Below are 15,433 nucleotides of genomic sequence, written 5' to 3'. Positions count from 1 at the left end.
TTAAGAGACGGTCCTGGCGCTTGCTGGTCTTTCTTGGGCGCCCTGGAGCCTTTTTGGTAACAAGGGAACCTCTCTCCTTGAAGTTCTTGATGATGCGGTAGATTGTTGACTGAGGTGCAATCTTTCTAGCTGCGATACTATTCCCTGTTAGGCCATTTTTGTGCAGTGCAATGATGACTGCACGTGTTTCTTTAGAGATAACCATGGTTAACAGAAGAGAAACAATGATGCCAAGCACCAGCCTCCTTTTAAAGTGTCCAGTGGTGTCATTCTTACTTAATCATGACAGATTGATCTCCAGCCCTGTCCTCATCAACACCCACACCTGTGTTAATGGAGCAATCACTGAAACGATGTTGGCTGGTCCTTTTAAGGCAGGGCTGCAATGATGTTGAAATGTGTTTTGGGGGATAAAGTTCATTTTCTAGGCAAATATTGACTTTGCAAGTAATTGCTGTTAAGCTGATCACTCTTTGTAACATTCTGGAGTATATGCAAATTGCCATTAGAAAAAATGAAACAGTAGACTTTGTAAAAATTAATATTTGTGTCATTCTCAAAACTTTTGGCCATGACTGTACTTCTTTGAGAGCAAGTGAAAAATGTTGCTGACATATGGTCAGTCTGTTTTCTATGGGAGTGGAATCTTTTTCCCTGTGGTGTATCGCTTTGCCTGCTCCATGTCGTCCAGATACTTTTTGAAATTAAACTCATCTGATGAGGATGAAGAAACAGCAGCAGCAGCACTGTTAGGACCCGAGTCTTCTCGTTGTTGGCCGTCCTGTAGCTGACTCATCCTAACTGCTTCCTCAGTCAGAGCTTCTTTTCCTTTAGTAAGCTGTTGATAATCCAGCAGTATACGATTACTCGGGTCCACATAAACAGCTGCCAGAAGAATTTTTATTTTCTAATAGCAGTGTCTCTCTCCGTTTCATTGAAGCAGCAATGCCATCTGCGATTTAACCTCCTCTTTGGGACAGGCGAAACAACAAGTTCTTCCACTCCCTTATAAAAATGTCAGAAGCTAAATCCTCAGCTTTTAACTTTTTAGTCACTGTAAATGGGTGATGAAGCAATTTCTTCAATTCAGCCACCTGTGTCCATTGACCTTCATGTGGTGTTACCTAAGGGTTGGCCATATCTCCAAGGAAGGGTTTCAGTTCAAGCAATCACTCACTTATTAAATAGGTGCTGCCCCACCGAGTGGTCTGAATCACAATTGTCCATTTTTCAGCACGTCTCTTCAAGATGGAATCAATTTTAGGGGTTCTGGCACCAATAGCTAATTTCCTCACTTTGCTAATCAGAGTTCCAACATGTCCCTCTTGCAGACTATCTCATATTGCCAGCTGCGGCGTGTGCACAACACAACGCATGTGTTGATTAGGATAGAGGTGTGAAGCAGCTTCAGCAAGATCATCTAATTGTAAAGAATCATTTTGCTGTTCTTCTGTGATAATATCTGTTTGTTCCTCCGTTATGGAAACAGGACTGTGTGTTTCATCGCCAACATACTGAATGTAAAATGTTCTTCTAGCTGCTGTTCACCTTCATTATTCTCATTAAAGGGAATCTGTCACCAATTTTTTTTGCCTATAAGCTGCAGCCACCGCCATCAGGGGCTTATCTGCAGCACTATAGAATGCTGTAGATAAGCCCCCAATGTACCCTGAAAGAGAAGAAAAAGGAGTTATATTATACTCACCCAGGGGCGGTCCAGAGAGAGTCTGGGTCCGGTCCGGCGCCTCCCATCTTGTAGCGATGATGTCCTCTTCTTTCCTGCCCGTCGCAGCGCAGGTGCACAGCTCTGCCCTGTTGAGGGCAGAAGCAGAGTACTGCAGTGCACAGGCGCTGGACCTCTTCCGGCGCCTGCGCACTGCAGTACTCTGCCCTCAACAGAGCAGTGCGCCAGAGCCGCGACTAGCAGGAAAGAAGAGGACGTCATCGCTACAAGATGGGAGGCGCCGGACTGCGACTCCCTCCAGACCCGGTCCGCCCCGGGTGAGTATAATATAACTCCTTTTTCTTCTCTTTCAGGGTACATTGGAGGCTTATCTACAGCATTCTATAGTGCTGTAGATAAGCCCCTGATGGCGGTGCCGGCAGCTTATAGGTAAAAAAAATTGGTGACAGATACCCTTTAATCAGTTTAATTGTACTTATCATGTTTGAAGCATTATCAGTTACAATAGCAAGAACCTGTTCTTTTGTGAGTTCATAATTTTGCAGAACTTTTTCCACTAAGGTCTGGAGAAACTGGCTGCTGTGATGAGCTTTAATATCTTTTACTGCCAGCATCTTAGTAACAATTTTTTTGTTGTCACAAACATATCCAACGTTGATAGCAAAATAGTTCACTCTGTGACGTGTGCAGGCATCCTTTTTAAGAAACACAAAGTGTCTCTCGAGAGTCTTTTTAAGATCTTCCTTTTGGTTAAGGGCTTCTTCAATTACTAATTTTCTAATACTTTCTCTTTCCAGAGAAACACCAAGTTTGCAGGCCATTTCTCCATTAAGAGCTGGAAAACTGGTCGTGCAAATAATGATAATGGTACACTGTCCTTCACAACAAGCTCAATGAGCTGTCTTTTAAACACATCTGCTGTCATTGTTATAGTAACTTTGTCACTTACAAAATATGTTGTAACTGATGTTTGAGACGCTCTTTCCTCCACTTTTGCCTGGCGGGAAGTGTTGGCTTCTGGTTTCTTGGTGCTGTTGTGATCTTTTTCAATCACAGCTTTGTAAACTTCTGGGTGACAGCATTGTAAATGTCTTTTTAGATTGGAAGCTCTTGAAGGAGCATTTTTATCACTGCCTGAGTATGCACTGGTTTTGGCATCACAGCACTTGTTTCAATCTGGGTCACTTATACACTGACACACAAAATGTTTTTTTACGTTGAGTCTCAGTCTCTGTGAAATGCTCAAATACAGCTGACTTCATAAGATACTTCTTAGACATTTTGTAATTATGTAAATTTGTTCTCAAAATAATATTGTGCTGTAAAAAAAAAAGTATATTAAAATTCTTGCAAGAATAGGGAATCATGCACTGTATAATTTAGGATAGAAATAAAACAATCTTTGCATAAATCAATTGGACAGATAAGTATAAAGTTTGTAAAATATGTTGTTAGATAGCTTTACTCTGAACTTTCAATGTCAAGCTTTTCTCAGGGTACAGCTCAGTAAATGCTTCACATCATATTTCTTCACAGTCTATGAAGAGGGGAGGAGGGAAGGAGCATATTTGTGCTGAATCATATTCCAGAACACACACACAAATATATATGTCCTCATCGATCCTGTTACTGTATTTCCGAATTTGAGATGTTAGAAAACAGTTTTTCCTCTTATATTCTATGTATAGTGTATACAAGTCATCATAGCAGCTAATTTCTCCTAACATGAGCTAAGAGGAGAAAACAAATTAAAACATCAAGCATACAGAGAAACATATACTGGACTATTGATTTATGCACAGTTTATTGAAAGTTTAGATATGCTTTAAGAAGTACTTACCCTAATCCTGCTTTCCTGTTTACTCCAGAAGTTCTGAGATGAATGCAGGCTTTCCTTCCCTGTGTTTATTTTTCCCCCTGGTCTGTAGAGGAGGAGCTTCACTACTTATTATGAACATATACTGCAGCGCAGATTCATCTCAGCTAAAAGTGTAGATCTTAGCAGGAATAAGACAGACATTTATAGGACATTTCATAAATTTCCCAAATTCTTATGCCCCACAAACTGCATTGAACTACAGTACCCAAATTATTATATATTTTAGGAGTCGGTCCATTTTATACCAACTCTGACTCCACAGCCCTGCAGCCATCACATGGCATGGATCCCCACATAATAAGTGCAGGACATGTAAAGCCATCAAATGGCATGTATCTCCACAAAATAAGTGCAGGACATGTACAGTCGTAACAGGGCATGGATCCCCCCCACATTACAAGTGCAGGACATGTACAGCTATCACAGGGCATGGACTTCCCCACATAATAAGTGCAGGACATGTACAGCAATCACAGGGCATGGATTCTACCACATAATAAGTGCTGGACATGTACAGCTATCACAGGGCACGGATTCCCCCACATAATAAGTGCAGGACATGTACAGCAATCACAGGGCATGGATTCTACCACATAATAAGTGTTGGACATGTACAGCAATCACAGGGCATGGATTCTACTGTACCACATAATAAGTGCACTACATGTGCCATTTACAGCCATCACATCACAGGGCATAGATTCCCTTATATTACAATTGCGGGACATGCATGGCCATCACATCTGGCATGGATCCCCCCACATAATAGGTGCAAGAAAGGTGATTAGAATTTTTGGTTTCTGGGAGTCCCATAGTGAATGAGTAAAATGGAGATTGAGCATGTGCACCTCCACTCCATTCAGGGGTTCTTGAGTCCCTTTTTCAGGATTTTTGGAAGTCCCAGCAGTTAGACCCCCAGCAATCTATCCCCCCCTTGCTATGTGCAGGGTAGATGTCATTCTTGCATGCTCAGATGGTGATCTTGGGACCAAAATCTCGAGAGATGATATTTCAGCGCTGAGATCTCATCTCTTGAGATTTTGGTCCCGAGATCACCATCTGCGCATGCGCCTCCTCCGGCAGTGGCCATATTCCCTGAGTCCAGTCCACCGCACAGGGAACAGTGGAAATGCCGGGGCTATTGCCTGTTGCAAAAAGTCGGCAGAGCCCCGGGCAAGCGCCGGACACCCACGCAGCACCGCTGGGTACCGGAGACACCCACAGCACCGGCCAGCAACCACCGGGCACCCAGAGACACGCGGCAGCAGCATCGGACACCACAGCAGCACAAGACCCCGCGGCAGCGCGCTGCACATCGGAGCCCCCCCCCCCGTCATCCCTGCCTGCGGTCTGCATCATCACCCCACTCTTGCCTCCTCCAGCAGTGACCCTTTTACCCCACTTCACCGCAGCCACCACCCCCGGTAAGCAATAAGACACATGGATTATAAGAAGCCCCACCATTTTATTAAAAAATATTTTTTTCTTATTTTTCTCCTTAAAATATGGGGTCTGTCTTATAATCCGGAGCGTCTTATAATCCGAAAAATACGCAAATCATTAAATATAATATGGCAGCTGTTCTCAAAATCTTAGTTCAAATAAAATTGCTGATAATCACAATTCAATAATTAAGATCACTAAGCATCTTTCATTTAACCAGAGCTGTTTAAAAGAAGCTGAGCTGTGATTGGTTGCTATGAGCAACAGTTTTTCCACTCCAGAAAACACCTCAGCAGACACTGACTAGGTGGGAGAAATCTAACATCCCCAGGAACATAAGCTATTGTCTGCCCCCCAGAAAGGATCAAAGAGCACAGGACAGAAATGAATCACCCCCGTCCCTGTCCATATACCCATCACACATCCTCCATCCCATAGGAACATCTCTCTTAAAGGGATCTCCAGTATGGAAGTTAGGGTAAATCCCTCAGCGCTCTGATTCTGACCCCAGGCCTCTCTTAAAGGGATCATTGGTATGGAAGTCAAAGCAAATCCATCCATCGCTTTGGTTTTGACCCCAGATTCCCTTAAAGTGATCATTGGTATGGAAGTTAGCGCAATTCCACTCAGCGCTCTGATTCTTACCCCAGGCCTCTCTTAAAGGCATCCCTGGTATGGAAGTCAGGGCAATTGCCTTCAAATGCTCTGGTACTGACCTCAGGCTCTCTGAAAGGGATCTCCTGTATGGAAGTTAGGGCAAATCCCTCAATGCTCTGAATCTGACCCCAGGATTCTATTAAAGGGATCATTGGTATGCAAGTCAGGGTAAATACACTCAGCGCTCTGGTTCTGATCCCAGGCCCCTCTTAAAGGGATCCCTGGTATAAAAGAGAGCAAATCCACTCTGCGCTCTGATTCTGACCCCAGGCCCCTCTTAAAGGGATCCCCGATATAGAAGTGAGGGCAAATCCACTCTGCGCTCTGATTCTGACCCCAGGCCCCTCTTAAAGGGATCCCCGGTATATAAGTGAGGGCAAATCCACTCTGCCCTTTGGTACTGACCCCAGGTCTCTCTTAACGGGATCTCCAGTATGGAAGTTAGGGTAAATCCCTCAGCGCTCTGATTCTGACCCCAGGCCTCTATTAAAGGGATTGGTATGGAAGTCAGGGCCATTCCACTCAGCGCTCTGGTTCTGACCCCAGGCTGATGCGATGATGTGGGATATTAGGGGGAGTAGTCCATGGCTCTGGCTGACGGGATGATGTGGGATATTAGGGGTAGTAGTCCGGTGGCTCTGGCTGACGGGATGGTATGGGATATTAGGGGTAGTAGTCCGGCGGCTGTGACGGGATGATGTGGGATATTAGTGATAGTTGTCCGGTGGCTCTGGCTGACAAGATGATGTGGGATATTAGGGGTAGTATTCCGGTGGCTTTGACGGGATGATGTAGGATATTAGTGGTAGTTGTCCGGTGGCTCTGGCTGACAAGATGATGTGGGATATTAGGGGAAGTAGTCCGGTGGCTTTGACGGGATGATGTGGGATATTAGTAGTCCGGTGGCTCTGGCTGACTGGATGATGTGGGATATTAGGGGTAGTTGTCCAGTGGCTCTGACGGGATGATGTGGGATATTAGGGGTAGTAGTCTGGTGGCTCTGGCTGACAGGATGATGTGGGATATTAGTGGTAGTAGTCCGGTAGCTCTGGCTGATGGGATGATGTGGGATATTATAGTGAATGTGGCTATGCGGAGTGGGCAGGCTATACACTCACCTTCATATATATAGATATAATCATAATTTGTTATAACTAACCGTAGTTAGTTACTATGCCGGGCAGTGCCGGGCTCTTCAGCTAGTATAGTATAAAAACAAATAGTAAAATGCCACTCAAAAGACTCATAAGACTTATTACCCAAGACTATAGAAGCAAGGTGTCTGGGATAAGACTGCAAAAAATCCAGGAGCTTATCCATTCCTATACCCAGCATGGAGGTAGCAAAGGGAGATGTTACCTGACAATTGGTGTGGTAGTGGTCCCGGGAGAGGTGCGAGGCACGCCCCGACGCACGTTTCGGAAAGTCCTGACGAAGAGTTTTAAGGTTTATGGCGGCCACTGTGCTCTTAGGAACCTTGAGTACTGCAGAAATTATTTTGTAACCTTGGCCAGATCTGTGCCTTGCCGCAATTCTGTCTCTGAGCTCCTTGGCCAGTTCCTTTGACCTCATGATTCTCATTTGGTCTGACATGCACTGAGAGCTGTGAGGTCTTTAATTAAACACAGCTGGACTCTAATGAAGGAGTAGAACCATCTCAAGGAGGATCACATGTAAATGGACAGCATGTGACTTAAATATGAGTGTCTGAGCAAAGGGTCTGAATACTTATGACTATGTGATATTTCAGTTTTTCTATTTTAATAAATTTGCAAAAATTTCTACATTTTTTTCAGTGAAGATGGGGTGCAGAGTGTACATTAATGAGGAAAAAATGAACTTTTTTGAATTTACCAAATGGCTGCAATGAAACAGAGAGTGAAAAATTTAAAGGGGTCTGAATACTTTCCGTACCCACTGTAGTAGATATTTCTTATAGCTAACAATAAGATCATTGTTACTTACCCCAAGTCAACTAGTTCAGTGCAGTGGTGACTTCATGACTCGCTATAGCCAGTCACTGCGCCCTTGTAGATCTCATGGGACTCCTCCCAGGGATTTTTCTGTTTTTGTGTCTGTAAAGTGACGCCACACTTCTTCAAATATTAAATAGCTGGCATTTATTGGGAAATTTAAGAGTATTCCTAAACATGTCACCTACACAGTGATGAGTTCAAATCAATGGTTGTCATGCAAGTGCCCTGCAGCTGCCAGTCTTTATGGGAAACATCTGAGTTCCGTGTTCAGTGCTGCAGGCGGGTGATAGGTAAGAAATGTTTGTCTTGGGATAACCCATTTATTTAATTTTCCATATATAAGGTGGTTTCAGGAAATAATTTTGTTGCACAGTGTTATAGGCAAAAAAAAAAATATAGCTTCAGTTAGATGTTAGCTGTAAAACATTAAGTGTGATACAAACATGTTTTTGTTACATTTTTAGTTATTGCTTTACTATTTCTTGGGTTGGAGGTGTTTAAAGTGAATCAACCCTTCACCTACCCATTAAAAAAGGAAAACCTGGAAAAAATAAAGGCTTATGTGGTCATGTTGCCCGCGGACAGCTCACTATTTTGAGCTGTCAGTCCAATATAGGAAGGTGGGGCTAGACATGGAGGCAGAGGCTTGAAAATTGCTTTAATCACACTCAGAGCACTTAAACCTTCTTTGTATGTGTACTAAAAAAGCAATTTTCCATATATAAAGCAGTGGGTAAGATCTTTCAGACAGCAGTCTGACCAAACAGTTTGGGGGGGGGGATTGTTTTGACATAAATAAAATAAAATTTGTGTTGCTTTTTCATTCATTTTTTCCATAGGATGCTTAAAATTGTCTGCATAAAATATGCAACCCGAAAACAATTGTAAAGAAATGCACAAAATCTATAGCATTTTTACAAGCCGAAATAATAATAAAATATCCTCAAGAAAAACTAGGTCTAACAGAAACCTTAAACCATTTTACTATAGAACTGAGACAGTAGATTTTAATAGGTGTTCCGAAATTAATATTTTTTGTTAACCCTAAATGTCTAATGCAATAATCTAGTCTCTTTTCTATTGTACTTTAATTAAAAGTCCCTATCGTTCCCTCACAATATGACTTCACTTCTGGGGGTGGGCTGGCCTCTGTTCGCCAGTTTTTCTGTTTGCATTATGTACTGACAATGCGCTCTCTTGCTGGCTTGTCACTTCTCAGAGCCGTCGAGGGAGTGTACTGTCACTTGGCATTCAATGAATATGCACTATGACAAGGGAGCTATCCTGACAGGGACTGGCGCAAACCCTGAAACGGATGTCAGTGGTGACGCTTTGTTTCAGGCTGGGGGCAGAGGCTACGGTAGTGATCACAGCCTCTGCCCCCTGATGATGTCGCAGGCACTGGGGGTTCTCAAATGAAGATTCATCAAAAAGAAGCTAGGTAAAAAAGAAAAGCAGATAGAGTTGTGAGGGAACTATAGAGACTTTTTATTGATAATATGTTAGAAAAGAGATTAGATTATAACATTAAACACAGACATTTAGGATTAAAATCAATTTTAGTTTCGGATCTCCCCCCCCCTTAGACCACACATGCGACTTGTTCTGTGCTTGGTATACCATAGTAGGGAGATGTAAGAAATATGTCTAATTTACATGCCATCAACTATATTTTTTTATATATTGTAGACCAGAGGAAGACTCATCCACATCGTCTAGTGATGAAGATGAGGAAGATGACAAAACTGGAGATCAGTTACTTGGGAAAATTGTTTGTGTATCTTTGAATAATGGAGACAAAAAGAAAGTGTCTTGTGTTCCAGCACTGGTAAGAGACGTTTTGGGAAATGGGTTTTACATTTTATCCATAGCCATCTCTACTTTTGAGACTCCTGTCACTTATTCCTTTTTAATTATACTTTTGATGCAGTTTGGTACAATATTGGACAAGGGGATTCATTTGAAATCTCTGTAAGGGTTCGTGCACACGCTGCGGAATGCTCTGCGGATTTGTCTGCTCGGATTTAGTAAAATCCGCAGGTAAATCCGCAGGTCAGAAGATCTGCGGTTTATCTGCGGATTACCCTGCGGTTTTGCCCTGCGGTTTATCATCTCTACAGTGGAGGAGATGGTAAACCGCAGCGGAATCCGCAGAAAGAATTGACATGTCATTTCTTTCTGCGGATTGAAAACCGCAGCAAAATCCGCACCGTCTGCACTGTGGTTTTTGTTTTCCATAGGTTAGAACGCTACTCAGAAACTGCTGCGGTTCCGCAGGGGCAAAACCGCTGCGGATCGGCAGCAGAATCCGCAGCGTCTGCACACACCCTAAAGCTTAGATTTTTTAAGAGCCTGGGTAGGAGCATGCCAGCTTGAAGGAAGTGAAGTTGAGGAATGTTTATTCAAATAATTGTATATTTTAGGCTTAATAACTTCTTAAATAGGTTGGCCACTTTTTAATCAGTTGCTTCTTTAATACTATATTACCACATGTAAATTAAAAATAGCAAAAACCTTCTGCACCAGCATCGTCCCAGCGATGTCAGCATTTGTGTGACTCTATTATACCACATGAACAATGCAGCCAATCAGCAGCTGCCAATGATCTGCAGTTCTCACACTTCATTTGGATTTCCAAGGGAGGTGTGAGACCTGCCGTCCATTAGCGGATGCTGATTGGCTGCAGCAATCAAGTGGCATAGCAATGTCACGTGATCGCAGACAGACCTGGCTCCAACATTTCTGAAGCTGCGTTAGTGTGGGAGGTATGTTATTTTTATTTTACATTGGGCAATAGATTACTTAAACCGAACCTGTCAGTAACTCTAGATAATTGACAAATCTCTCCCTATTTACACATATGGGAGAAATCTGTCAATCAACTAGAGTGGTGCAGGGAGAAGCCAGAATAGTCTCCGCTCTGTACAGTCCCTAGCTGCATCCTCTAACTATATTTTCTATGAAACCCTGGACTGTTTCAGAGTTTCAGAGAAAAGCATACCTTGCTTCAATTACACTGATTCATAGTGCCCTTGGCTTGGGCAGCATGTATCTACAAACAGGTTCCCTTTAAGAGGGGGAGTCCAAGTAGTGGACAACCCTTTTACAGCTCTATAACATAAAGGCAGGTCATATAATGCCTTGTGTTTAGACTCCATGGTATATTATTGCAGGGCATAGTGGGATCCTGGTGGGACTTATAGAAGGGCTTGCACTTTTATTGCTGAGAACCCTTTGATTCTGACTGTTTAACCCCTTTACCCGACAAGCCTGTTTGCATCTTTATGACCAGGGCAAATTTTCGATTCTGACCAGTGTTACTTTATATGGTAGTAACTCAAGAACACTTCAACGGATCCCACTGATTTTGAGATTGTTTTAGTGACATATTGTACATGATAGCAGTAACATTTCTTTGATGACTTATGTTTATTTGTGAAAAAAAAACGAAACTTGGCAAAAATTTTGAAAATTTAGCAATTTTCAAACTTTTAATTTTTGTCCCCTTAAATCAAGAGTTATGTCACACAGAATAGTTAATAATATTTCCCATATGTCTACTTTACATCAGCACAATTTTTGAAACATATATTTTTTTGTGTTAGGAAGTTAAAAGGGTTAAAAGTTTACCAGCTGTTTCTCATTTTTACAACAAAATTTACAAAACAATTTTTTTAGGGACCACATCACATTTGAAGTGACTTTAAGGGTCTCACCGTATTTTTCAGACTGTAAGATACACTGGACCACAAGACACACTTAAGTTTTAGAGGAGAAAATTAGAAAAGAAATTGAAGCAAAAAATGTGGTCAATTCTGTACTAATATCCCCTATCCTGGTGTGTGTGTGTATGTGTGTATATATATATATATATGCATATATATATATATATATATCCACAATCCAGGTATACATGGCCCCCTCATCCCCATCCTGGTATGCATGGCACCCTCATTCCTATCCTGGTATGCATGGCCTCCTCAACCCTATCCTGGTATGCATGGCCCCGTCATCCCTATCCTAATATGCATGGTTTCCCTATCCTGATATTCATGGCTCCTTATCCCCATCCTGGTGTGCATATCTCCCATTCCTATTCTGGTATGCATAGCCTCCTCATCCCTGTACTGGTATGCATGGTCCCCATCACCATCCTGGTATGCATGGCCTACTCAACCATATCCTGGTATGCATGGCCTCCTCATCCCTATCCTGGTATGCATGGCCTCCTCATCCCTTTCTAGGTATCCATGGCCTCCTCATCCCTATCCTTGTATGCATAGCCCCGTGATCCCTATCTTGATAGGCATGGCCTCCTAATCGCTATCCTGGTATGCATGGCCCCCTCATCTCTATCCTGGTAGGCATGGCCCCCTCATCACTATCCTGGTATGCATGGCCCCCTCATCTCTATCCTGGTAGGCATGGCCCCCTCATCACTATCCTGGTATGCATGGCCTTCTCATCCTTATCCTGTTATACATGACCCCATCATCCCTAGCCTGGTATGCATGGCCCCCCTCATCCCTAGCCTGGTAGGCATCACCCACTCATCCCTATCCTGGCGTGCAGGACCCCATCTACGTCCTGGTATGCATGGCCTCCATAAAAAAAAACATTAAAATAACATAAACCATTCTACTTACTGCCTGCGCTCCCTCGCAGCTTCTTGTACCGATGCCAGCAGCTGATTTATGCTTGTAAACAGCGCATGGCAGTGACATCATGCACTGCTTACAAGCCGAGGACAGCTGCTAGAATATGCAGTGCTCCCCACACTGCAACTAGCCGCAGCCACCGGCTTCCTGCAGTCGTTCACGTGTGCATGCTACTAAAGGAATGAATATTCACTGAGAGCACTTAATAGCGGGCACACGTGATCGCCTGTCAGCTACAGGAAGCCTGTGGCTGCCGGTCCTGTGCCCATAGGCGTGGAGAGCAGTGAATATTCATTTCTCTTTAGCAGCGGACACAGAAGTTAACGACAGCAGCCGACTCCTGCCTCCTGTGACAGGCGGCTCCACTGCTGGCGTACCCGCTCCTCCCCATCCACAGCTAGAGCAGGTACATCCAGACTATGGAGGAAAAAAATGAGTCTTATAATGCGAAAATGCAAATATATGACAAAAAAGTGTACAAAAGTGACACCATTCTAAAATCTGCATCCCTCAATGTACTCATAACCACACTCAAGGTGCTTCACAGGAAGTTTTAGAATGTGGAAGGAAAAAATTAATATTTTATCTATTTTTTCACAAAAATTTTACTATAGATCTTCATTTATTTTTTTTTTTTGCAAGGATAACAGAAAAAAATGGACCCCACAATTTTTTGTGCAATTTCTCCTGAGCGTCCCTATACCCCATACTGTATGTGGGGGAAAACCACTGTTTGGGCGCATGGCATGGCTCAGAAGGGAAGAAGCGCCATTTGACTTTTTGAATGTAAAATTTGCTGGAATACTTAGCAGACGCCATGTTGCGTTTGGAGATCCCCTGATGTGCCTAAACAGTGGGAACCCCCCACAAGTGACACAATTTTGGAAACTAGACCCCGCAGGTGTTTCATAGAAGTTTATAACGTTGAGCTGTGAAAATAAAAATCCAATTTTTCCCACAAAAATATTTTTTAGCCCCAAATTTTTTATTTTCACTAGGGTAACAGGAGAAAATGAACCCCTAAAATTGTTGTTCAATTTCTCCTGAGTATACCGATACCCCATGTGTGGTCGAAAACTATTTTTGAGATACCGCTCAAAGTTCAGAAGGGAAGATGCATCATATTGGAGTTCAGATTTTTCTGCATTGGTTTGAGGGTGCCATGTCACCTGGGGAGAGCCCTGAGGTGCCAGAACAGCAGAACCCCCATAAGAGACCTCATTTCACAATCTACACTTCTCAATGAATTCCTCTAGGGTTGCAGTTATCATATTGACACTACAGGTGTGTCACAGAATTTTATACCTTTGGGCATTAAAGAAAAAATAATTCAATTTTTACCAACAAAATTTAGTTTTAGCCCTAGATTTTGTTTTCACAAAGGGAAATGGACAAAAATGACACTAAAATGTGTGCCACAATTTCTGCTGAATGTAGAAATACCCCATATGTGGCTGTACAGTACTGCTTAGCTACACTGTGAAATGCGCTATTTGCCTCCTAGAGCGTAGATTTTTCCTAGAATAATTTGTAGACTCCATATGCAGAGCCCCCAATCGCTAGAAGAGTAGAATCCCTCTTCAACTGAATCCATTTTGGAAATTATACCCCTTTGGGAATCTATACAGTGGGGAAAAAAAGTATTTAGTCAGTCAGCAATAGTGCAAGTTCCACCACTTAAAAAGATGAGAGGCGTCTGTAATTTACATCATAGGTAGACCTCAACTATGGGAGACAAACTGAGAAAAAAAAATCCAGAAAATCACATTGTCTGTTTTTTTTTCATTTTATTTGCATATTATGGTGGAAAATAAGTATTTGGTCAGAAACAAAATTTCATCTCAATACTTTGTGATATACCGTATCCTTTGTTGGCAATGACAGAGGTCAAACGTTTTGTGTAAGTCTTCACAAGGTTGCCACACACTGTTGTTGGTATGTTGGCCCATTCCTCCATGCAGATCTCCTCTAGAGCAGTGATGTTTTTGGCTTTTCGCTTGGCAACACAGACTTTCAACTCCCTCCAAAGGTTTTCTATAAGGTTGAGATCTAGAGACTGGCTAGGCCACTCCAGGACCTTGAAATGGTTCTTACGAAGCCACTCCTTCGTTGCCCTGGCGGTGTGCTTTGGATCGTTGTCATGTTGAAAGACCCAGCCACGTTTCATCTTCAATGCCCTTGCTGATGGAAGGAGGTTTGCACTCAAAATCTCACGATACATGGCCCCATTCATTCTTTCATGTACCCGGATCAGTCGTCCTGGCCCCTTTGCAGAGAAACAGCCCCAAAGCATGATGTTTCCACCACCATGCTTTACAGTAGGTATGGTGTTTGATGGATGCAACTCAGTATTCTTTTTCCTCCAAACACGACAAGTTGTGTTTCTACCAAACAGTTCCAGTTTGGTTTCATCAGACCATAGGACATTCTCCCAAAACTCCTCTGGATCATCCAAATGCTCTCTAGCAAACTTCAGACGGGCCCGGACATGTACAGGCTTAAGCAGTGGGACACGTCTGGCACTGCAGGATCTGAGTCCATGGTGGCGTAGTGTGTTTCTTATGGTAGGCCTTGTTACATTGGTCCCAGCTCTCTGCAGTTCATTCACTAGGTCCCCCCGTGTGGTTCTGGGATTTTTGCTCACCGTCCTTGTGATCATTCTGACCCCACGGGGTGGGATTTTGTGTGGAGCACCAGATCGAGGGAGATTATCAGTGGTCTTGTATGTCTTCCATTTTCTAATTATTGCTCCCACAGTTGATTTCTTCACTCCAAGCTGGTTGGCTATTGCAGATTCAGTCTTCCCAGCCTGGTGCAGGGCTACAATTTTGTTTCTGGTGTCCTTTGACAGCTCTTTGGTCTTCACCATAGTGGAGTTTGGAGTCAGACTGTTTGAGGGTGTGCACAGGTGTCTTTTTATACTGATAACAAGTTTAAACAGGTGCCATTACTACAGGTAATGAGTGGAGGAAAGAGGAGACTGTTAAAGAAGAAGTTACAGGTCTGTGAGAGCCAGAAATCTTGATTGCTTGTTTCTGACCAAATACTTATTTTCCACCATAATATGCAAATAAAATGAAAAAAAAACAGACAATGTGATTTTCTGGATTTTTTTTTCTCAGTTTGTCTCCCATAG

At 42.9% G+C, this 15,433-nt stretch overlaps 1 protein-coding gene across 2 annotated transcripts in view; it reads left to right on the top strand.

Moving 5' to 3' along the window:
- The window catches only part of ARID4B (AT-rich interaction domain 4B), a 449,596-nt gene that overhangs the window by 258,553 nt on the left and 175,610 nt on the right, over positions 1 to 15,433 (top strand). For both annotated transcript variants that reach the window (XM_073560137.1, XM_073560136.1), the window contains one exon: positions 9,329 to 9,467. In XM_073560137.1, coding sequence (XP_073416238.1) covers positions 9,329 to 9,467 — 139 coding nt within the window. The remainder of the gene's footprint in view (positions 1 to 9,328; positions 9,468 to 15,433) is intronic.

This window comes from Dendrobates tinctorius, unplaced genomic scaffold, assembly GCF_039654945.1.
Source record: "Dendrobates tinctorius isolate UK_male_01 unplaced genomic scaffold, ASM3965494v1 ptg000293l, whole genome shotgun sequence".
NCBI lineage: Eukaryota > Metazoa > Chordata > Amphibia > Anura > Dendrobatidae > Dendrobates > Dendrobates tinctorius.
Note: the sequence above shows the minus strand (reverse complement) of the source record. Positions and strands in the feature narration are given on the sequence as shown.